Below are 21,068 nucleotides of genomic sequence, written 5' to 3' on the forward strand. Positions count from 1 at the left end.
GCAGATAAAGATCTTGTAACAGTTTAACTATATTTCAGTGGTATATAGTACCCAAAATATTTGATCAACCAATTATTTCAATAATGGTAGCACAACTATATGACAAACTATATAACACTAATTGCTAGCACAATACTTTATAATTTTTGGAGGGGATTTAGTAATGCCACTAATTTGTAAGATTGCAAAAAGACATTAGTTATGATCTAAGTATATTTGGGACACTGTATATACAGAAAGTACATGAATATTCCTGGGTGTTTCCTTAAACCACAAAACAACACAAAATTAAAGGTATCATTAAATAAAGTTAAAATGTTATAACATTAAAGGGACAAAAACATGAACCATCATATTTGTTGCTTCCCACAAGGAGAACAGGAAATTTCAATGCAACTTCCTTTTAATAATAATAATATCTTCTTCATATATACAATCATTCATACTCCATAAACTTGAGTGTATATATGCATAAATGACCTAAATTTCTTATTCATTTGTTTTACATATGCAATTTTTTTAAACATTATTGTGAAATCTATACATTTGTAATATGCATTTTACTCAGGTTTTATCAAGTGTCAATTTGACTTATTTTAGAAGTTATGTCAATGGAAAGTAGTAGAGTCAGGATTTTTCACTAAGAAGATTCTATTAGAATATACAGTGTGATATTCCGCTCCTGCTGAGGGCTAAGTTATCATGATGCTCATTCTGCTTAGAACCTAACATATCGATGAACACGATTTATATGCTGAAGAGTTATAACTATAGTTCTTCTTGCTAGTAACTCAGAATAGGCAAATTCATTACATCTCTTATTGTACAGAAAGAATACATGTCAATTCACCTCATATATAGTCACATATACACTATCAATGTTTGACAAAACAGGACAAAGTGGATACACTTCAAAAGTTCCAATTGTTGGAACTTATATCTATCTTGGCTCCAGGATTGTTATCGATACGTTGTTACTTAGATATCCTTCATCAGTTGATGATTTAGTTGATTCCATTGAATTCCTCTCAATGAAAAAACCAGGTTGCTTTGGTTGAGGAAGAACCAGACCTTCATTGCCTAACCAGAAAACTACTGATGCCATTGTAGGCCTATCCTCGGGGAGTTTTTGGACGCATAACAAACCAACCTGGATGCATCTCAACACTTGAGATTCTGAAAAGGATTCTTTGATACATTCGTCTATCAGTTCCAACGCGTTGCCTTCAATCCAAAGTAACCATGCCTAAATTACAAACAGAACAACACAGTCATACAGTTGTAATCACAATTGGAAGCTAAGAGTGAATAAAGGGAATGAAGTTTTGTGCTTACATGTCCCAAGAGATTGTGATGATGTTCCAAATGACGAAATTTCCTGTTCTTTCTGCCACTGACTATTTCAAGAATGATTACGCCAATGCTGAATACATCTGATTTTACGGAATATTTCCCATCAACAGCATATTCCGGGGACATATATCCACTGCATCAACTCAATATATTTATGCTCATGATGTACTGATTGAATAGTAATAAAGATTCTATGATTTAACGATGTGTAGAAACTTACTATGTCCCTATTACTCTTTTAGTTTTTCCTTCCACTTGATCTCCACCAAAAATTTTGGCAAGGCCAAAGTCCGAAATTTTGGCATTCATGTCAGTATCTAATAAAATGTTGCTGGTCTTGAGATCTCTGTGAATAATTCGTAATCTTGAATCCTGGTGAAGGTAAAGAAGACCTCGAGATATTCCCATAGCAATTTCAAAACGGTTCTTCCATGCAAGTGATGCTTTTCTACTTGAATCTGCACAATGTATAACTAATTGTTGAGTGATGCAGAGATATTGAGGACTTATTAAGTAGTATTTAGTTAATGAATCATGAAAATGAGACCAAAAATGAAATAGTCCAAGCTAGCATTGGGCATGAACTCATAGATTAGCATCCTTTCTTCTCCTTCAAGGCAGCAACCCAATAGCTTGACAAGGTTTCTATGTTGCAGCTTGGAAATGAGAACGATTTCATTTTTTAACTCTTGAAAGCCTTGTCCAGAATGCTTCGATAGTCTCTTTACTGCAATATCTTGTCCATTTGGTAGGATACCCTGCAATTTTCTATCAAGAGTCAAAGATGCCACTTCTAGCTAGACGTCGAGTATCAAAGTTGATTTACCTTGTAAACCGGTCCAAAGCCTCCCTCTCCAATCACATTAGCAGAAGAGAAGTTATCAGTAGCAGTAGTAACAGTAACTAAATCAAACAATGGAAGCTCCATGTCCTCATTTTCAACTTCTAAGCCTGTCAATAACATTCGCCCGCCACAAACATGATATCAATGAGAATTTGGTAAAGGCGAACAATGTCAGCCAGATAGACAAGAGTATCTCAAGTATATATATACCTCTTCTTCTTTTCCTTCTTCGGAAGTAAAACCAAGCTAAAAAGCTGAGGATAAATGTTGCTACCACTGCTGAAATGACGCCAATCAGGGCTGCCCTCTTTCTCCTCCCCTTCCTGTCTGAATATGTTCAATTTACATATGAGTTGGCCATATCAGTAATGAATTGCATTGATAGTATTACTTGTTATTTTGCTTGGAAGCTCTGCAGACTTGCTAATCAGTACTAACTATTAAAGGAGTGTGTACGACCATCCCCCTCTGTTAACATTTTTGATCTTCCATGAGGTCTAGCACATCAGAAGCTAAGAGCCAGCATTCCTAAAATCCCTTGGAGGAAACAGTTACGTAACAATCTTTGCTCTTCTATATGGTTATTCATTCTGAATATAGCTGCCAGTGTCAAACTCTATACAAAAGAAAGTCTGCAACAACGGGGACTAGTGGATGATCTGAGAAGCAAATGCGTACAGCTAGTAGATGGATACGTTTGTACTAGACTATCAGCTCCCTCCTTATGGGGAAACAATTGTAGATGTGCAGCCATTTAATGGCTGATAAACAATTTCAATGTCTATCAAGTAAATAAGATAGTAGAATTACTTCAATTCTAAATAGTTGTTTATTTATATTGTACAACAAAAGGAGAAAATGGTGCAGAGTGGGATCATTACCTAATTCTGAAGCTGCAACTCTCACAAACAGGTTTTGTTCATTTTGGCTGAACCCGCGTATATCTATGAGTTCACCAAACCATAGTAAGCATCCACTTCCGCCATTTCTAACATCAAGATCTGAGTAGGCTGTACAATTGCAATCAGCCAAGCACATTTTCTCGCAATCTTCAAGGTTCATGCTGTCATTATACCAGGAGTTTCTAGAATCAGGCATTTTGATACCTGAAAATTTAAGAAAACCATCATGGGTACAATCCAAAGAAGTTCTCCTTATGCAACCACTAGACCACTCTGTTGCAGAATCTTGAGGATACCTGTGAAGGCATAATTAAGTAACAAAAAAAGAATCAAGCACACACATGAGGGCCGTGTGAAAAGATAAGTATTCAAAATTCATAAGTGTGCTCTCTCTGATAGCTTAATGTGAGATGATACGATAGTTTAACAAATACAAACCTAGGCTCAAAACCTTTCAAACAGTCACATGGAGGGGAGTTATTGATGTTGCAACTTGAATAAGGTCCACATAAACCAAAACGATCACAATTATCAAATTGTGCTGTCAAGTAGAGAAACCAGCTCTGACTGCGCTCTATCCATGTTAGGTGTTCTAGCACACCAGACGGATTGAGCACCACCCTGGTGGGTATGGAGTCATTCTTAATTGTATATGTGTAGTAAATTTCCTGCTGATTAATAACAAACTCGAAACTGTAATATGTATTTGGTTTATTATTAGGACTACCACTAAATGCAATACCATTCCATGGCCCTGAGCTAAATACTATAGATGAATTTTTCCACACAAACAATTGTGGATATCCATGTGAATCAACACGATCTACATAATCACCAGGAGTAGGATCATCTGTGCTCTTCCATGACGTTAAATGCCAATTCATTCCCGTGACAAAATCTTTTCCTAGCCTCATACCAGGTAACAAAGTATTTCCTGGATAGTCAAAACTCTGCCACGCGAAATTATTTTCCAGGCCTCTATCATTTCCATCACTGACAACAAGGTTCCCTGAATCCAGTAACCGTGCTTTTGGATTCTTTAACAATCTTGATGAGTTTGATGACCAAATTGAGACATTGGATTTATCAACAAGTACAAGAATTCCATTGGGATTAAGTGTTAACACTCCTGAAGTGTCATTAAGTGGAATGCTTCTGTTTGCAACCCAGACAACAGTTCCATTTGATATTTTCTTGTACCATATGCCAACGTAATGATTCTTCGAATTTCCAGGGCTGAAAAATCCAAGCTCATAAACCCCTCCAGCTGAAACAATTGTGTCACCATCTCTAATGGATTTATCTGTAGTGATTGTGTCTAATGCTGCAGAAGTTAGTAAAATGAAGAGAAATTGGTAGCAAATGCATAAAGAAAATAGGCCTTTCATAAATTCTGATTTTTTTTTTGATTGACAATGTTAAGGCCTTTGAGCCTCAACATAGTTGATATAAAAATTAGTAATAACAAAAGATTTATTTGATTGACAAAAATTGAGTTTTTCTGCCCACCACTTTAGAATTAACACAAAGTCATGTTAAATATTCCTCTTAAACAGAATATGAAAAGAAAAACTCTTCTATTAAAATAATAGTCAGGCACACCTGGACTAATTACACTATCTCTCACCAGCACAAATACCCAGTTATTCACATCAAAGCCGGAATATGTTCTCCGACTTTTTCATGTTTCAATTTGAGGCTAATAATTACGGACCAACTTTGTGGACTACTAGGCTACATCTCGTGGATGTGAAAGTATTTGATTTTCGATAACGCAGGTCGTTTGATTCAAAACAAAATTAAGAACACCAGTCATTTGATTCAAAATAAGGTTGTGTTAAGATTATAATTTTGCGATTATTACTAGATAAAATGATCTCATCTTTTTTATATGAGATATATTGATAAATTCATAATTTTAGTATGAATTTTATATTGGAAATAACCCCAAATCTCTTCAACCAAACAAATCCTTATTAATAAAGGTCTATCACCGCTTCTTTGTTTAATTAATTTAATTTACTGATTAGTTGAGTAGCAGTAATTGTTTCAACTTTTCTATTGAGAGGGCATAGAGGCGGCTAATTAGAGTCCCAAAGTTGCACGCTGTTGACTAATCATATGATTAAAATAATGATTTGAAGTGATTTTAAAACTATTAAAACTTAATCATGATTAAATTGTGGCATATTGTTACTCATTTTATTACCTAAACATGCTCTATTACAATCTGTTTGGTCAAATTTTCAATATTCACACATTTTGAAAAGTGCTTTTTTTTTAATACAAATACTTTTTGAACCTTTTTTTTTTATCAAAGCAAATTTGTGTTTGACTTCTCACTTTTTCATGGCCAAGGTTCCAAAAGTACTTGGGAGAAAAACACTACAGTATTTTCGTTTACTTTACAACTTAAAAAATATTTTTATTTTCTTTCTAAAAGCATGAACAAAAACCTCTAACTCTCTAAAATTATTGCATATTGTCACCTCATTTTTCCTTTTCATATTGTAAAGTCACCATATAATAAGATAACTAAGGATAAATAATAAAAAAGGCAAGTTTTTGTCATGCTGCAAATATGATTTTCGTACTTGGAACTCTTGACAAGAACATTACTGTCATATATACACTAGAGCTCATATTGACAATAAGAAAAAAGTGTGTACATTTCAAAACTTTCAACTGGAATTTTATGTCTATCTTGGCTCTAGAACTGTTATCGACACGCTGCTACTTACATATACTTCATCAGTTGATGATTCTGTTGATTCCATTGAATTCCTCTCTATGAAAAAACCAGGTTGCTTTGGTTGAGGAAGAACCAGACCTTCATTGCCTAACCAGAAAACTACTGATGCCATTGTAGGCCTATCCTCGGGGAGTTTTTGGACGCATAACAAACCAACCTGGATGCATCTCAGCACTTGAGATTCTGAAAAGGATTCTTTGATACATTCGTCTATCAGTTCCAACGCGTTGCCTTCAATCCAAAGTAACCATGCCTAAATTACAAACAGAACAACACATTCATACAGTTGTAATCACAATAGAAAGCTAAGAGTGAATAAAGGGAATGAAGTTTTGTGCTTACATGTCCCAAGAGATTGTGATGATGTTCCAAATGACGAAATTTTCTGTTCTTTCTGCCACTAACTATTTCAAGAATGATTACACCGATGCTGAATACATCTGATTTTACTGAGTATTTCCCATCAACAGCATACTCCGGGGACATATATCCACTGCATCAACTCAATATATTTATGCTCATGATGTAATGATTAAATGTAATAAAGGTTCTGTGATTTAAAGATGTGTAGAAACTTACTATGTCCCTATTACTCTCTTAGTTTTTCCTTCCTCTTGGTCACCACCAAAAATTTTGGCAAGGCCAAAGTCAGAAATTTTGGCATTCATGTCAGTATCTAATAAAATGTTGCTGGTCTTGAGATCTCGGTGAATAATTCTCAATCTTGAATCCTGGTGAAGGTAAAGAAGACCACGAGATATTCCCATAGCAATTTCAAAACGATTCTTCCATCCAAGTGAAGCTTTTCTGCTTGGATCTGCACAATGCAGAACTAATCATTGAGTGATCAGAGATATTGAAGGCTTGTTAAGTACTAGTATAGCCAATGAATCACGAAAAAACAGACCAAAAATGAAATAGTCCAAGCTAGCGTTGGGCATGAACTCATATATTAGCATCCGTTCTTCTCCTTCAAGACAGCAACCCAATAACTTGACAAGGTTCCTATGTTGCAGCTTGGAAATGAGAACGATTTCATTTTTTAACTCTTGAATGCCTTGTCCAGAATACTTCGATAGCCTCTTTACTGCTATCTCTTGTCCACTTGGTAGGATACCCTGCAATTTTCTATCAAGGGTTAAAGATGCCACTTCCAGCTAGAAGTTGAAGATCAAAGTTAATTTACCCTGTAGACCGGTCCAAATCCGCCTTCCCCAATCACATTAGCAGAAGAGAAGTTTCCAGTGGAACTTGTAACAGTAACTAAATCAAACAATGGAAGCTCCATGTCCTCATTTTCAACTTTTGAACCTGTCAATATACATTCGCCTGCCACAAACATGATATCAATGAGAATTTGGTAAAGGCGAACAATGTCAGCCAGATAGACTAGAGTACCTTAGGTATATTTACCTATTCTTCTTCTTTTCCTTCTTTGGACATAAAACCAAGCTAAAGAACTGAGGATAAGTGTTGCTACCACTGCTGAAATGACATCAATCAGGACTGACCTCTTTCTCCTCCGCGTCCTGTCTGAACATGTTCTATATTAGTTCTAATCAGTATTCAATTTACATACGAGTTAGCCATATCAGTAGTTAATTGCATTGATTGTAGTACTTATTTTGTTATGAAGCCCTGCGGACTTAGTAACTTGTTGACCAGGGCTTTCAATCAACAAGATTACTGAAAAATACTTCCATGTTTATTTGATTACAAGCTGCTTGTTAAATCGGATATCTTCTTTCAAAGATACACATATTAGTGTACAGTGGCACTGATTACAAGCGGCACTACTAGAGGACAGAATGCATATCACTACCACACGTTGTCAACAGTCTTGATCTGTCATGAGGTCTAGCATATTTTTAAGCCTTCAAAGGGAATGGAGTGTCTCATCCCTTAGAAATCCTACTTACTAGTTATGTCCTAGTATCCATATAGTCGTAGAGTAAGATTTGAAATTATTCAAATGCTCTTTGCAGCAAGCTATACTTCCGTTCCAGTACCACAGAAAATGAGGATAAGGGTGATCATCACACTAAGTAGAATACATTTTTTACTAGATTATCAGCTCCTAATAAGTACATGTGCAACCATCTAATGGCTGATAAATACTTTACAATGAAATCGCCATATTACCAACTACTAAAGCACCTAATCAACTTTAAAGTCCATCAGTTGAGTATATAAGAGCAGAATTTTAAGAGTTGTGCATTTATGCAGAGTAGGTTCAGTACCTAATTCTGAAGCAGCTACTCTCACATATAGATTTTGCTCATTTTGGCTGAATTCTCGTATATCTATGAGTTCTCCAAACCATAGTAAGCATCCACTTCCGCCATTTCTAACATCAAGATCTGAGTAGGCTGTACAATTGCAATCAGCTAAACACATTTTCTCGCAATCTTCAAGGTTCATTCTCTCATTATACCAGGAGTTTCTAGAATCAGGCATCTTGATACGCGTAAATTTAAGAAAACCATCATGGGTACAATTTAAAGAAGTTCTCCTTACGCAACCACTAGACCAGTCTGCTGCAGATTCTTGAGGATACCTGTGAAGGCAAGAAAATAATTACACATGTTTGGTCCAAGAAAAAGAATCAAGCGCACACATGAGGGGTGTGTGAAAACATAACTTAGAAATCAAAATTCAAAAGTGCACTCTCTCTGATAGCTTAACAGGAGATGATCACATAGTTTAACAAATACAAACCTAGGCTCAAAACCTTTCAAACAGTCACATGGAGGGGAGTTATTGATGTTGCAACTTGAATAAGGTCCGCATAAAGCAAAACGATCACAATTATCAAGTTGTGCTGTCAAGTAGAGAAACCAGCTCTGAGTATGCTCAATCCATATTAGGTGTTGTATCACTCCATCCGGGTTGAGCACCACCCTGGTGGGCAAAGAGTCACTCTTAAGCTCATATTTGAAGTAAATTTCCTTCTGATTGATAACAAACTCGAACGTATAATACAAAGATGGTTTATTACTAGGACTACTAGAAAATGCAGCACCAGTCCATGGCCCTGAGCTAAACACTACAGATGAATTTCTCGACAAGAACAATTGCGGGTATCCATGTGAATCAACACGATCTACATAATCACCAGGAGTAGGATCATCTGTGCTCTTCCACGACGTTACATACCTATCCATCCCCGTAACCAAATCTATTCCTACCTTCATTCCAGGTAATAAAGTATTTCCTGGATAATCAAAACTCTGCCACGCGAAATTAATTCCCTGATCTCTATCATTTCCGTCACTAACAACAAGGTTTGCGGTATCCAGGAGCCTTGCTTTTGGATTCTTTAACAATCTTGATGAGTTTGATGACCAAATTGAGACATTGGATTTATCAACAAGTACAAGAATTCCATTGGGATTAAGTGTTAACACTCCTGAAGTGTCATTAAGTGGAATGTCTCTGTTTGCAACCCAGACAACAGTTGTAGGTGATATCTTCTTGTACCATATGCCAACGTAACGATTCTTCGAATTTCCAGGGCTGAAAAATCCAAGCTCATAAACCCCTCCAGCTGAAACAATTGTATTACCATCTCTAATAGATTTATTTGTAGTGATTGTGTCTAATGCAGCAGAAGTTAGTAACATGAAGAGAAATTGACAGCAAATGAAGAGCCTCAACATAGCTGACACAAAAAACAAAATCAATACCATTGATTGTCAAACTTAACTTCTTTCTGCCCACCAGTTTGGAATCAGAAAGTCATGTCTACAATATTGGACTTATAAATAATAGGCTATTTATCGCGATATATTCGACTTATAAATAACAGGCTAAATATCGCGATAGCTCCTTAAACTTCGCACAGTATTATAAGTTGCACATTCAAAACTTAGCTAGTGATCAAATAAACAATTTAATTTGACAGAGTAAATCTTTGACATGTTGAACCAATCAATAATCGAAAACTGTATTTTTAACTAAAAATTACCCACCGCAATTTTGCAGTACACTCCACGAATATAATAAAAGCTTGATATCAATTTGGACCATTTTGAAGATTCTTGTTATGTTTGATGAGATAGGTGACATTAAAAATGGTACAATAATTAAATATTAATTCGGATTCAACTCGGCTCAGCTCATTCAGAGAGATAATACTTTCAATGTCATTTAATTTATATTCGAAGCTCAAATTCACTTTAATAATTTTTTTTTATATTCAATACTCGAACTTAAAATCTCCAATTAAAAATAAAATATTATCACCACCACCGCATGATTTGAGTATATCATTTTTTCATATTTTTAAAGAAAAGGTTAGCTTTGTGTAATAAATATAGAGATGGGGTGGAGGTGACAATTTATTGTTAAAACTTTGTCAGCATGGTCAACCAACTTTTGTCTGGATGCAATGGGTTTATTTTATGGCTCAGTGATCGCGACCAATTTAAGCCTATCTCGAATAATTTTATGAAATATATGTTATTTTTTTAGTTTAATTTGTATAGATTTATAGATAGATTCAAATTTAAAAATTCAATGATTATAATTTAAATTTAAAAATTTAATGAATTTAATTTTTAATATTTTTTAAATTCAATTTATAATAGTGTCAGAATATGGAATCACGGATTTAAATTTAATATTTTATTGAAGTTTTTAATATATTTTATATATTTTTGATGTAAAAAAAATGAAAATTTAAATAAATTTATCTCGATAAATTTTATGATGTACAATTACCTTCCATCGTACATGTATATGATGCAAGACCTATTACCTGAAATAAAATCTTTTGACATTTTTTACTTTTATCTCCTGATTTTCAATTCAATAACTATTAAATTATATTATTAATTAGGTGTAAAATGTAAAACTCTTTAATTTTCCCATAATTTTAAGGAAACGAACTAATATTTGCTTTCCAAAAACTCTAGAGGCGGCTAACAACCTAAGACTAGTTTTCAAAGTTGTAATCTTTTGACTTAATCTGATTAAATGTATAATCTTAATTAATTTATGTTTTTTTTTATCTCTCTAATCTTGAATCTTTATAACGTTAGTGAATTATTTAGTGTTAAATCATTTCTATAACGTTGATGAATTATTTAGTATTAGATCATTTCATTGTTGTTGTATTACGTTGATTTTATGATTGTATTACATATTTGAGAGTGATATTATTCAACCAATAACCTAAAAACTACATATTTTTATAAAGGGATTTAAAAAACACATATTAACTTAATGAAAAATTAAATAGAAGTAATCGAATATTATAAAAAATCATCATTATTTAAGCGATAAAAAGTGCAAACATTATCCCTGAAATTGATTTATGTCTTTTTGATAAATTTTTTTTGAAGAGACAAATATTTGATAAATTCTTTTAAATGATGTGACAGATTAAAAGAAAATACAACGAAATATTTTTTTCCGTTTCCTTACGTAATTAATCATGTCGAAATAAGGTTGACACATCCATTTCTTTTTTTCCTCTTTAAATCGTTACGAAATCACCATATTTTCAGCAGAAAAAAAAAAGGTCAGCATATTGTAATATTATACTGAGAAAAAATAAAAACAAAAAGACAAGTTTTCATATGCTGCACATATAATTTTCTACTTGAACTATTGCAATTTGCTTTCACAGTTAGAAAATAATTTTAACGTTAATTTTCTAGTCGAAATTAGTTCTTCTTTCATTTTTATTAGTATGTCATTATTTTTTATTTCAGGTGCATTAAGAAATTAATTAAATTTATCATTTTATCCTTATATATTTTTTAAAGTATTAAACTTTTCATTCAATGAATATAAATTGATTTATTTTGATCAACTAATATGACTAACGAACACGAACTATTCACTTTTTTTATTTTTTATGTTAGTCAAATATTACATTCATCACTAATAACTCACAAAAATAAAATAGAAAAAATAATATAATTTTGTATATTATTTATATAAAATGACAAATATTATTTATAAACCAACTATTCATAATAAAAATGAACGATAAATCATTAATTTTAGTTGGGTGGAAACTTAAAAATTAAAACTATTGGATATTTATTATTGCGCTGACAATTGCCCAGTTCTTTCTTTCATCAATGTGAGATTGGTTTATTAATGTCAAAAAGATTCAAGAACCATCCGAATTAAATTATATTTATTAATTTATAACTTATTTGATAAAATTTATTAACAAACACAAATTGTTTCTTAAGTATTTCGTAAAATAAGTAAATTTAAGTTGTAAATAGAGTATTTCTTCTTTGGTCGCATATTATTTGTCCATTTTTCTCTTTACATGCTCTTTAAACAAGCTAAATTTATCCGCATTTGATAATCAATACATTTTATTTATGTGCCTTATCAATCAAGATTAGCAATGGAGGAATTTTTTTGGAACTTTGTAATATTAAAATTTTCAAAAAGAATTTAATTAAATGAAAAGTAAATCTTTTAAAATAAATTATATTTTTGTGATAAGTACTTTGGATCAACTATATTTAATCATATGAATAAATATTATGAAACATAGAGAGTATGTATTTTATATAATCAAATGAATAAATGAAATAAATATGTATTTTAATTAATTATAATAATGCGATAGAAATTTTAAGTGCATATCCATTCTAATATTTTTCTATTTATTTTTTTAAAATTATTTTTATGGCTCTTTAATTTCTATCAAACTACAGATTACATAAATTATTTTAGCCGCTTGTGTAAGGTAGCCTTGCTTACCGACAAAATAACATGCTTTCAATAAGCCCACTTGCTTTAATAATACAAAATATTTTTTTATTCAGTTATTGACAGCTAACACTCTAATAATACAAATAAAACCTTCTTTATCATTAAATTGTGGTTCATGTCATATATGCAACATTTTTTCTGACATTAAAGGGCATGATGAAGAGGTTCATTTGATCAATTCCTTTACCCTATGCAAATAGGATCCATTTTAAATTATTGAATCCTCACAGCATTAGTAACATTTAGGATCAAACGTTTATTGTCATACCATAAGTTATCGCTTTTAACAAAAAAACATAATTTTATTTCTTAAGTAAGTCCACCAAGCAAACGTAATGTTTGATCATGACTCCAAGCCGGACCAACCTAGTCCTACCGGGCCTTGCCATAGACACGATATTGACATTCTCCGATAGTATGTTATTGTTTTTGTAATAGACCTGTAGGTACTAATCTAATTCCTAGATGACACTAATTAATCAGCATGGTTTTTGTTTCATAGAGTTGAATATGCATATGATTAGGCAAAAGCTTATATATGTGTACATTTTAAATTTAATTTTACCCATGTATATATACATAGTTTGAGCATCATTTAACATGTCATGGCAGTTTGTAGCTCACACGTTAAGTTTGCCTTACTCGTGCTCGAGCCACATTTATGCCAACTAGAGGTGTCTAACGAGTAGTTGGTGACAAGTTTGAGTATCTATCTATATATTGCCAGTAAATTAACTACGATTAAGCATTATTATCGAATGTTCAATCATATATCACATATTTAACACTTTTAGAGGTCAAAGGTATACAACAATGAACAGGTTCAGACCTATCACATCCTAATTCTTAGCTGCCTCTCAACAGTTTTAAAGTGAAAAAAGTTAACTGGTGTTTGTGTGTGTTATTAAGACTTTAAGTTTTTCGAAAAATCGAAGGCACGAATCATCAGAATCATGAAAGGGAAACATTTTTTATTTTCTTGCTCAATTTTTCTTCCAGTCTTACTAATTTCCACTGCATTAGACACAATCACAACAGAGAAACCAATTAGAGATGGTGACACAATTATTTCAGCTGGAGGGGTTTTTGAGCTTGGATTTTTCAGCCCTGGAAATTCGAAGAATCGTTACGTTGGCATATGGTTTAAGAAGATAGCAACTAGAACTGTTGTCTGGGTTGCCAACAGAAACTTCCCACTGAATGACAATTCAGGAGTGTTATCACTCAATCCCAATGGAATTCTTGTACTTCTTCGTAATTCCAATGCCTCAATTTGGTCTTCAAACTCATCAAGATTGTTGACGAATCCAAAAGCATGGCTCCTGGATTCTGGTAACCTTGTTGTGACTGATGGAAATGATAGTGATCCAGAAGTTAATTTCGCGTGGCAGAGTTTTGATTATCCAGGAGATACTTTACTACCTGGGATGAAGCTTGGACGTAATCTGGTCACGGGCATGGATTGGTACATAGAGTCATGGAAGAGCAGTGATGATCCTGCGCCTGGTGAATATATAGAACGTCTTGATTCTCATGGATACCCACAATTTTTCGTGTGGCAAAATTCATCTATAGTATATAGCACAGGGCCATGGAATGGTATCACATTTAGCAGTAGTCCAAAAAATCAACCAGCTATATATTATGCTTTCGAGTTTGTTATTAAACAGAAGGAGATTTACTTTAAATACGAGCTAAACGAGTCCCTGCCCACCAGGGTAGTGATCAATCAGGCTGGAATGGTAGAACACCTAACATGGATTGAGCGAAATCAGAGATGGATAGTCTATGTATCAACACAATCTGATAATTGTGATCGTTTTGCTTTATGTGGTCCTTATGCAAGTTGCAACATCAATAACTCTCCTCCATGTGACTGCTTGCAAGGTTTCGAGCCTAGGTATTGTTAAAAATATGCCTTCACACGACTCCTCTGTCCGTTTTAATACCATATTTATTCGTTAATTATGTCTTCATAGGTATCCTGAACAATGGTATGCAGTGGACTGGTCTAATGGTTGTATAAGGAAAACTTCTTTGTCTTGTAACCAAGATGGTTTTCTTAAATTTACGAATATCAAGATGCCGGATTCTAGACACTCCTGGTATAATGTAAGCATGAATCTTGAAGAATGCAAGAAAATGTGCTTGGCTGATTGCAATTGTACAGCCTACTCAAATCTTGATATAAGAAATGGCGGAAGTGGATGTTTACTATGGTTCGGTGAGCTCATTGATATTAGAGAGTACAACAAAAATGAGCAACGCCTGTTTGTGAGAGTTGCTGCTTCAGAATTAGGTAATGACCCTACTCTATACCATTTTCGTGTTCTTTTGCACAATATAAGCACCACTCTTTAGAATTTAAGGAACTTTACTATCTGATGTCACTGATAGTTGCGGAAGCAATTCATACTGATATTGTCAATTCATTCAATTGAAGACTGCTTATGGACGTCTTTTGTATTAAACAGATCCAGTCAGGACTTGGAGGGGAAAGTGGCCAGCTCTGATTGCGGTCATTTCAGCACTAGCAGCAACTTTTATCCTCATCTTTGTAGCTTGGTTTACCTTCCAAAGAAGGAACAAAAAAACAGACAAACATACTGGAGGTATTAGAAAATTGTTAACTGTGAATGCTTTTCTACCTCCATCTAGCTAACATGTTCGACTTTATCAAATGATTGAGGAAAAGTTCAATTATATCATGTCTGTGATCGGAAAATATATGTTGACAGGTTCAGAAGTTGGAAAGAATGACCTTGAGTTGCCATTGTTTGATTTAGTTACTGTTACTACTTCCACTGAAAGTTTCTCTTCTGCGAATGTGATTGGTGAGGGTGGCTTTGGACAGGTTTACAAGGTAAATCAACTTTGATCTTCAACTAAAAGCGAGAAGGGAAAATATTTGACCCTTGAGAGAAAATCGCAGGGTATTCTACCAGATGGACAAGAGATAGCAGTAAAGAAGCTATCGAAGTATTCTGGACAAGGCGTTCAAGAGTTAAAAAATGAAATTGTTTTCATTTCCAAGCTGCAACATAGAAACCTTGTCAAGCTTTTGGGTTGCTGCCTTGAAGGAGAAGAAAAGATGCTAATCTATGAGTTTATGCCCAACTCTAGCTTGGACTGTTTCATTTTTGGTCTGCTTTTCGTGATTCATTAACTAAATATTACTACTTGATAAGTCTTCAATATCTCTGTATCACTCAAGAATTGGTTCTACATTGTGCAGATCCAAGCAGAAAAGCTTCACTTACATGGAAGAATCGTTTTGAAATTGCTGTGGGAATATCTCGAGGTCTTCTATACCTTCATCAGGACTCAAGATTTAGAATTATTCATAGAGACCTCAAGACCAGCAACATTTTACTAGATGGCAACATGAATGCCAAAATTGCTGACTTTGGCCTTGCCAAAATTTTTGGCGGAGAACAAGTGGAAGGAAATACTAAGAGAGTGATAGGGACATAGTAAGTTGTACAAAACTTTATAATAGACATTCAATCAGTACTTGAATTTTAAATTTGATGAGTTGGTGCAGTGGATATATGTCACCTGAGTATGCTGTTGATGGGAAATATTCAATAAAATCCGATGTATTCAGTATTGGCGTCATCATTCTAGAACTAGTTAGTGGCAGAAGGAACAGGAAATTTCGTCATTTGGAACATCATCACAATCTTTTGGGACATGTAAGCACATATAACACTCAACTTTGTTCCCTTAACTCACTTTTTCTAACTGTGAATGCATTTGTATAAATGTGTTCTGTTTGTGATTTAGGCATGGTTACTTTGGACTGAAGACAAAGCGTTGGAACTGATGGACGAATGTTTGAAAGAATCATTTGCGGAATCTCAAGTGTTGAGATGCATCCAGGTTGGTTTGTTGTGCGCCCAAAAACACCCTGAGGATAGGCCTACAATGGCATCAGTAGTTTTCTGGTTGGGAAATGAAGGCCTGGTTCTTCCTCAACCAAAGCAGCCTGGATTTTTTATCGAAAGGAATTCAATGGAATCAACAGAATCAGCTCAGTTTATAAGTTAGCTCGTTGTAATCGAGGTAAGGCCATTGTGGAATCCAAGTTCAATCAACCACAAATTATATCTAATTATTCAGAAGAAAACCGGAAAGTGTGTGCACACATTTAGTACACGCTTTGTAGCACAATTAATCCGGATTCACACTGGAAAATCCGACTTTATGGTAGAAACTAAAGTCTCCTCATCAAAAATGACTTCCATTCAAGAAGTTGAAGATTCTTCTTGCAGCATGGCAAACTATTCTTTGGTGACTTTACAACTTTTTAAAATGAATGCATTAATATTAATAGAAAATAAAAAAGACATCAGTTTCTTTTTTTCTTAGTCTGCTGTTACTAGTCCAAGATGTCACATCGTCATTAATACCAACTCATTTTAGGTAGGTTTTAGGCAATTTACTCGAATATATTACATGTGTTTACATCGAGAAAATAGTTGCATGCCATATGTTTGTACGAATAATTCTATAGCGTGCAATTGCAAACGCTAGGTTATGGTGGAAATGGGAAGTCAAAGGTGTACAACTTTTGACAAGTTCAGACTTTGACATCTAATTCTTAGAAGTAGTTGTGATTAACCTTTCATTAAGAGGTTTAGAGTATTCAAAGAAGTGTTTTATTTTTTTAATTTTCTTTATATAGAAACATTTTTGGACATGACCAAAAAAAAAAGAAGTTAATCAGTATTCTTTTCTGTGTCAATGCTTTTAAACATGAGTCAGAATCTATCAAAAGGGCTACTGATTTTATTCCTTTGCTCCCATTTTTTCTTCATCTTACTAATTTCCGCGGAATCAGACACGATCACAACAGATAGATCCATTAGAGACGGTGACACAATTGTTTCAGCTGGTGGGATTTATGAGCTTGGATTTTTCAGTTCTGGAAATGCGAAGAATCGTTACGTAGGCATATGGTACAAGAAGATATCAACTCAAACTGTTGTCTGGGTAGCAAACAGAGATATTCCACTTAATGACACATCAGGAGTGTTAATACTCAAACCCAATGGAATTCTTGTACTTGTTGATAATTCCAATACATCAATTTGGTCATCAAACTCATCAAGACCGTTAAAGGATCCAAAAGCACGGATCCTGGATTCCGGGAACCTTGTTGTCAATGATGGAAATGAAAGAGACCTGGAAATTAACTTCGCATGGCAGAGTTTTGATTATCCAGGAAATACTTTTATACCTGGAATGAAACTTGGACGTAATTTGGTCACGGGCATGGATTGGTATATGTCGTCTTGGAAGAGCATTGATGATCCTTCTCCTGGTGAATATATAAACCGTCTTGATTCTCATGGATACCCGCAATTGTTTGTGTGGAAAAATTCAACTATAGTGTCTAGCTCAGGGATATGGAAAGGTAATGCATTTACTGTTAGTGCTAACAGTAGACCAAATACACATTACACTTCCGAGTTTATAATTAATCAGCAGGAAATTTACTACCAATTCAAGCTTAAGAACGAGTCACTGCCCAGCAGGATGGTGCTCAACCCGGAAGGGCTGATAGAACACCTAACATGGATTGAGAGCAGTCAAAGCTGGTTTCTGTACTCAACAGTACAGTTTGATAGCTGTGGTCGTTTTGCTTTATGCGGTCCTTATTCAAGTTGCAACATCAATAACTCCCCTCCATGTGACTGTTTGCAAGGTTTCAATCCTAGGTATTGTTAAAATGAGTGATCATCACACCTTAAGCTATTAGCGATAACACACTTGATTACTTAGTTATGATCTCACACGCCCCTTCATGTGTGTGTTTGATTCTATTTCTTGGACCAAGCACATAGATATTATATTGATTACTTAATTATGACTTCACAGGGTTCCTCAACAGTCTGCAGCAGATTGGTCTTCTGGTTGTGTTAGGAGCACTTCTTTGGATTGTAACAAAGACGGTTTTCTTAAATTTACAGGCATCAAGATGCCTGATTCTAGAAACTCCTGGTTTAATAAGAGCATTAACCTTGAAGAATGTGAGAAATTATGCTTAGCTAATTGCAACTGTACAGCCTACTCAAATCTTGATGTCAGAAATGGCGGAAGTGGATGCTTACTATGGTTCGGAGATCTCATTGATATTCGAGAGTTGAGCCAAAATGAGCAAAACCTGTTTGTGAGAGTTGCTGCTTCAGAAATAGGTAATGACCCTACTCTGCACCATTTTCGTTTTGTTGTTCAATATAAATGCACAGCTCTTTGAAACGGAAGAATCCCCGTCAATAAATTACTTATTACCAAGTTTGCAGGCTGCGCTTCAAAACAAAATGAGACGTATATGTAAATTGAAGACTGCTTGAACTAATTATTGAACATATTCAGACAGGAAGCAAAGGAGAAAGATGTCAGTCCTGATTGGTGTCATTTCAGCAGTGGTAGCAACATTTATCCTCAGCTTTTTAGCTTGGTTTTACTTCCAAAGAAGGAAAAGAAGAATAGGTAATATACTTGAGTCACTCTTGTCTACAACTTTATAAGAAAATTGTCAAGTCTAAATGCTGTGTTGGCTGGGTGAATTTTCTATCTAGCTGACATTGGTTGCCTTTACTAAATTCTCATTGATATCATGTTTGTGGTGGGTGTATGTATATTGACAGGTCCAGAAGTTGAAAATGAGGACATGGAGCTTCCATTGTTTGATTTAGTTACTGTTACTACTGCCACTGGGGACTTCTCTGCTATGAATGTGATCGGGAAGGGTGGATTTGGACCGGTTTACAAGGTAAATCAACTTTGATCCTCAACGTCTAACTTAAAATGGCATGTTTGACCCTTGATAGAAATTGCAGGGTATCCTACCAAATGGACAAGAGATAGCAGTGAAGAGGTTATCAAAGCATTCTGGACAAGGCTTACGAGAGTTAAAAAATGAATTCGTTCTCATTTCCAAGCTGCAACACAGGAACCTTGTCAAGCTTTTGGGTTGCTGCCTTGAAAGAGAAGAACGGATGCTCATCTATGAGTTTATGCCCAATGCTAGCTTGGACTATTTCATTTTTGGTCTGCTTTTCATGATCCATTAGTAAATAGTACTTGATATACGTCCTCAATATCTCTGCATCACTCAATGATTAGTTCTCCGTTGTGCAGATCCAAGCAGAAAAACTTCACTTTCATGGAAGAACCGCTTTGAAATTGCTATAGGAATATCTAGAGGTCTTCTTTACCTTCACCAGGACTCAAGATTAAGAATTATTCACAGAGATCTCAAGACCAGCAACATCTTATTAGATACTGACATGAATGCCAAAATTTCTGACTTCGGCCTTGCCAAGATATTTGGTGGAGATCAAGTGGAAGGAGAAACTAAGAGTATAGTAGGGACATAGTAAGTTTCTACACATCTTTAAATCGTAGAATCTTTATTATATTAGATCAGTACATGATCATAAACTTATTGAATTGATGTAGTGGATATATGTCCCCGGAGTATGTTGTTGATGGGAAATATTCAGTAAAATCCGATGTATTCAGCATTGGTGTAATTATTCTTGAAATAGTTAGTGGCAGAAAGAACAGGAATTTTCGTCATTTGGAACATCATCACAATCTCTTGGGACATGTAAGCACAAAACTTCATTCCCTTTATTCACTCTTAGCTTCCTATTGTGATTACAACTGTATGAATGTGTTGTTCTGTTTGTAATATAGGCATGGTTACTTTGGACTGAAGGCAACGCGTTGGAATTCATGGATGAACGTTTGAAAGAATCATTTTCAGAATCTCAAGTGTTGAGATGCATCCAGGTCGGTTTGTTATGCGTCCAGAAACTCCCAGAGGACAGGCCTATAATGGCATCAGTGGTTTTTTGGTTGGGAAATGAAGGTCTGGTTCTTCCTCAACCAAGGCATCCAGGTTTCTTCACAGAGAGGAATCCAATGGAATCTACTGATGAAGAATGTCTAAGTAACAACGCGACGTTAACTGTTCTTGAGCCAAGATAGAGAAATAATCACTATTGGATGTTTTGAAATGTGTTTACTTGTACTAGTTTATATATGATAGAGTATACTAAAAGAGGCAGCTTAATGCCAGTTTCATATCAAGGCAGGGCAAATAAATGAACACTACTCAATGCCATTCTAAGTCCAACTTAAAGTCAGTGCAGAGCTACAATATTACTTATTAGATACTAGATTGGACGAATCTAGTATATATGCTTATTAATAGATCCCGGAAATATGTATAACTAAAATGAACTATAGATTCAGTTGGCTAGTTCAGAACCCATTAACTTTAAATCTTGATCCACCACTGTTTAAAGTTACCATACAAGATGCAATTTGAACAACTAGAAACTGCAATTAATTCTGAGTGTTCATCACACAACTCAATGCCATTATAAGGTCAACTTAAAGTCAAGGGCGGAACTATCATGAACCAGATAAACTTTATTTAAGCAATGTATGT

The 21,068-nt window shown here is 34.5% G+C and overlaps 4 protein-coding genes across 7 annotated transcripts; 2 read left to right on the top strand and 2 right to left on the bottom strand.

Moving 5' to 3' along the window:
• Positions 1-753: 753 nt before the first annotated feature.
• On the bottom strand, positions 754-5,048 carry LOC138337597 (G-type lectin S-receptor-like serine/threonine-protein kinase At4g27290). 3 transcript variants are annotated; one of them, XM_069287555.1, is made up of 8 exons: positions 3,538-5,048; positions 3,079-3,395; positions 2,408-2,524; positions 2,180-2,304; positions 1,901-2,111; positions 1,574-1,811; positions 1,336-1,486; positions 754-1,246 (listed from the first exon to the last, which is right to left on the bottom strand). In XM_069287555.1, the coding sequence occupies exons 1-8, from the start codon at positions 4,485-4,487 to the stop codon at positions 941-943; spliced, it is 2,415 nt and encodes an 804-aa protein (XP_069143656.1). In that variant the 5' UTR covers positions 4,488-5,048; the 3' UTR covers positions 754-940. The 3 variants fall into 3 exon arrangements, with proteins under 3 accessions (XP_069143656.1, XP_069143657.1, XP_069143658.1); XM_069287556.1 differs by having other exon boundaries at positions 3,079-3,303; positions 3,538-4,585; XM_069287557.1 differs by lacking the exons at positions 1,901-2,111; positions 2,408-2,524; positions 3,079-3,395; positions 3,538-5,048 and having other exon boundaries at positions 2,180-2,298.
• A 613-nt stretch (positions 5,049-5,661) lies between these two features.
• Positions 5,662-9,910, bottom strand: LOC101244973 (G-type lectin S-receptor-like serine/threonine-protein kinase At4g27290). The gene is made up of 8 exons (XM_026032240.2): positions 8,570-9,910; positions 8,092-8,408; positions 7,265-7,384; positions 7,038-7,180; positions 6,759-6,969; positions 6,431-6,668; positions 6,194-6,344; positions 5,662-6,104 (listed from the first exon to the last, which is right to left on the bottom strand). Exons 1-8 carry the CDS (start codon positions 9,538-9,540, stop codon positions 5,799-5,801), a joined length of 2,457 nt encoding a protein of 818 aa, XP_025888025.2. The 5' UTR covers positions 9,541-9,910; the 3' UTR covers positions 5,662-5,798.
• Positions 9,911-13,406: 3,496 nt separating this feature from the next.
• LOC101244686 (G-type lectin S-receptor-like serine/threonine-protein kinase At4g27290) lies at positions 13,407-17,576 on the top strand. Its single transcript, XM_069287558.1, has 9 exons — positions 13,407-14,498; positions 14,578-14,897; positions 15,073-15,210; positions 15,337-15,461; positions 15,531-15,741; positions 15,834-16,071; positions 16,143-16,293; positions 16,385-16,663; positions 17,442-17,576. Exons 1-8 carry the CDS (start codon positions 13,552-13,554, stop codon positions 16,646-16,648), a joined length of 2,394 nt encoding a protein of 797 aa, XP_069143659.1. The 5' UTR covers positions 13,407-13,551; the 3' UTR covers positions 16,649-16,663; positions 17,442-17,576.
• LOC138337061 (G-type lectin S-receptor-like serine/threonine-protein kinase At4g27290) lies at positions 17,213-20,760 on the top strand. 2 transcript variants are annotated; one of them, XM_069287554.1, is made up of 9 exons: positions 17,879-18,017; positions 18,139-18,321; positions 18,482-18,798; positions 18,980-19,096; positions 19,255-19,379; positions 19,447-19,657; positions 19,748-19,985; positions 20,069-20,219; positions 20,309-20,760. In XM_069287554.1, exons 1-9 carry the CDS (start codon positions 18,010-18,012, stop codon positions 20,600-20,602), a joined length of 1,644 nt encoding a protein of 547 aa, XP_069143655.1. In that variant the 5' UTR covers positions 17,879-18,009; the 3' UTR covers positions 20,603-20,760. The 2 variants fall into 2 exon arrangements, with proteins under 2 accessions (XP_025888026.2, XP_069143655.1); XM_026032241.2 differs by having other exon boundaries at positions 17,213-18,321.
• The last annotated feature ends 308 nt before the right edge of the window (positions 20,761-21,068 follow it).

Source organism: Solanum lycopersicum, chromosome 7 (genome assembly GCF_036512215.1).
Source record: "Solanum lycopersicum chromosome 7, SLM_r2.1".
Taxonomy (NCBI): domain Eukaryota; kingdom Viridiplantae; phylum Streptophyta; class Magnoliopsida; order Solanales; family Solanaceae; genus Solanum; species Solanum lycopersicum.

What these genes read in the sequence shown, in the direction of transcription:
- LOC138337597 (XM_069287555.1), bottom strand. Translation starts at nt 4,487, where the DNA reads ATGAAAGGCCTATTTTCTTTATGCATTTGCTACCAATTTCTCTTCATT. An exon ending in TTGAAAGGTTTTGAGCCTAG is followed by an intron (nt 3,396 to 3,537) that starts GTTTGTATTTGT and finishes ATGCCTTCACAG; the next exon opens with GTATCCTCAAGATTCTGCAA. An exon ending in ATCACAATCTCTTGGGACAT is followed by an intron (nt 1,247 to 1,335) that starts GTAAGCACAAAA and finishes TTTGTAATTTAG; the next exon opens with GCATGGTTACTTTGGATTGA.
- LOC101244973 (XM_026032240.2), bottom strand. Translation starts at nt 9,540, where the DNA reads ATGGTATTGATTTTGTTTTTTGTGTCAGCTATGTTGAGGCTCTTCATT. An exon ending in TTGAAAGGTTTTGAGCCTAG is followed by an intron (nt 8,409 to 8,569) that starts GTTTGTATTTGT and finishes TTGCCTTCACAG; the next exon opens with GTATCCTCAAGAATCTGCAG. An exon ending in AAGAGAGTAATAGGGACATA is followed by an intron (nt 6,345 to 6,430) that starts GTAAGTTTCTAC and finishes GAGTTGATGCAG; the next exon opens with TGGATATATGTCCCCGGAGT.
- LOC101244686 (XM_069287558.1), top strand. Translation starts at nt 13,552, where the DNA reads ATGAAAGGGAAACATTTTTTATTTTCTTGCTCAATTTTTCTTCCAGTC. An exon ending in AGTTGCTGCTTCAGAATTAG is followed by an intron (nt 14,898 to 15,072) that starts GTAATGACCCTA and finishes TGTATTAAACAG; the next exon opens with ATCCAGTCAGGACTTGGAGG. An exon ending in CTTGGACTGTTTCATTTTTG is followed by an intron (nt 15,742 to 15,833) that starts GTCTGCTTTTCG and finishes TACATTGTGCAG; the next exon opens with ATCCAAGCAGAAAAGCTTCA.
- LOC138337061 (XM_026032241.2), top strand. Translation starts at nt 17,345, where the DNA reads ATGCTTTTAAACATGAGTCAGAATCTATCAAAAGGGCTACTGATTTTA. An exon ending in TTGCAAGGTTTCAATCCTAG is followed by an intron (nt 18,322 to 18,481) that starts GTATTGTTAAAA and finishes ATGACTTCACAG; the next exon opens with GGTTCCTCAACAGTCTGCAG. An exon ending in AAGAAGGAAAAGAAGAATAG is followed by an intron (nt 19,097 to 19,254) that starts GTAATATACTTG and finishes GTATATTGACAG; the next exon opens with GTCCAGAAGTTGAAAATGAG.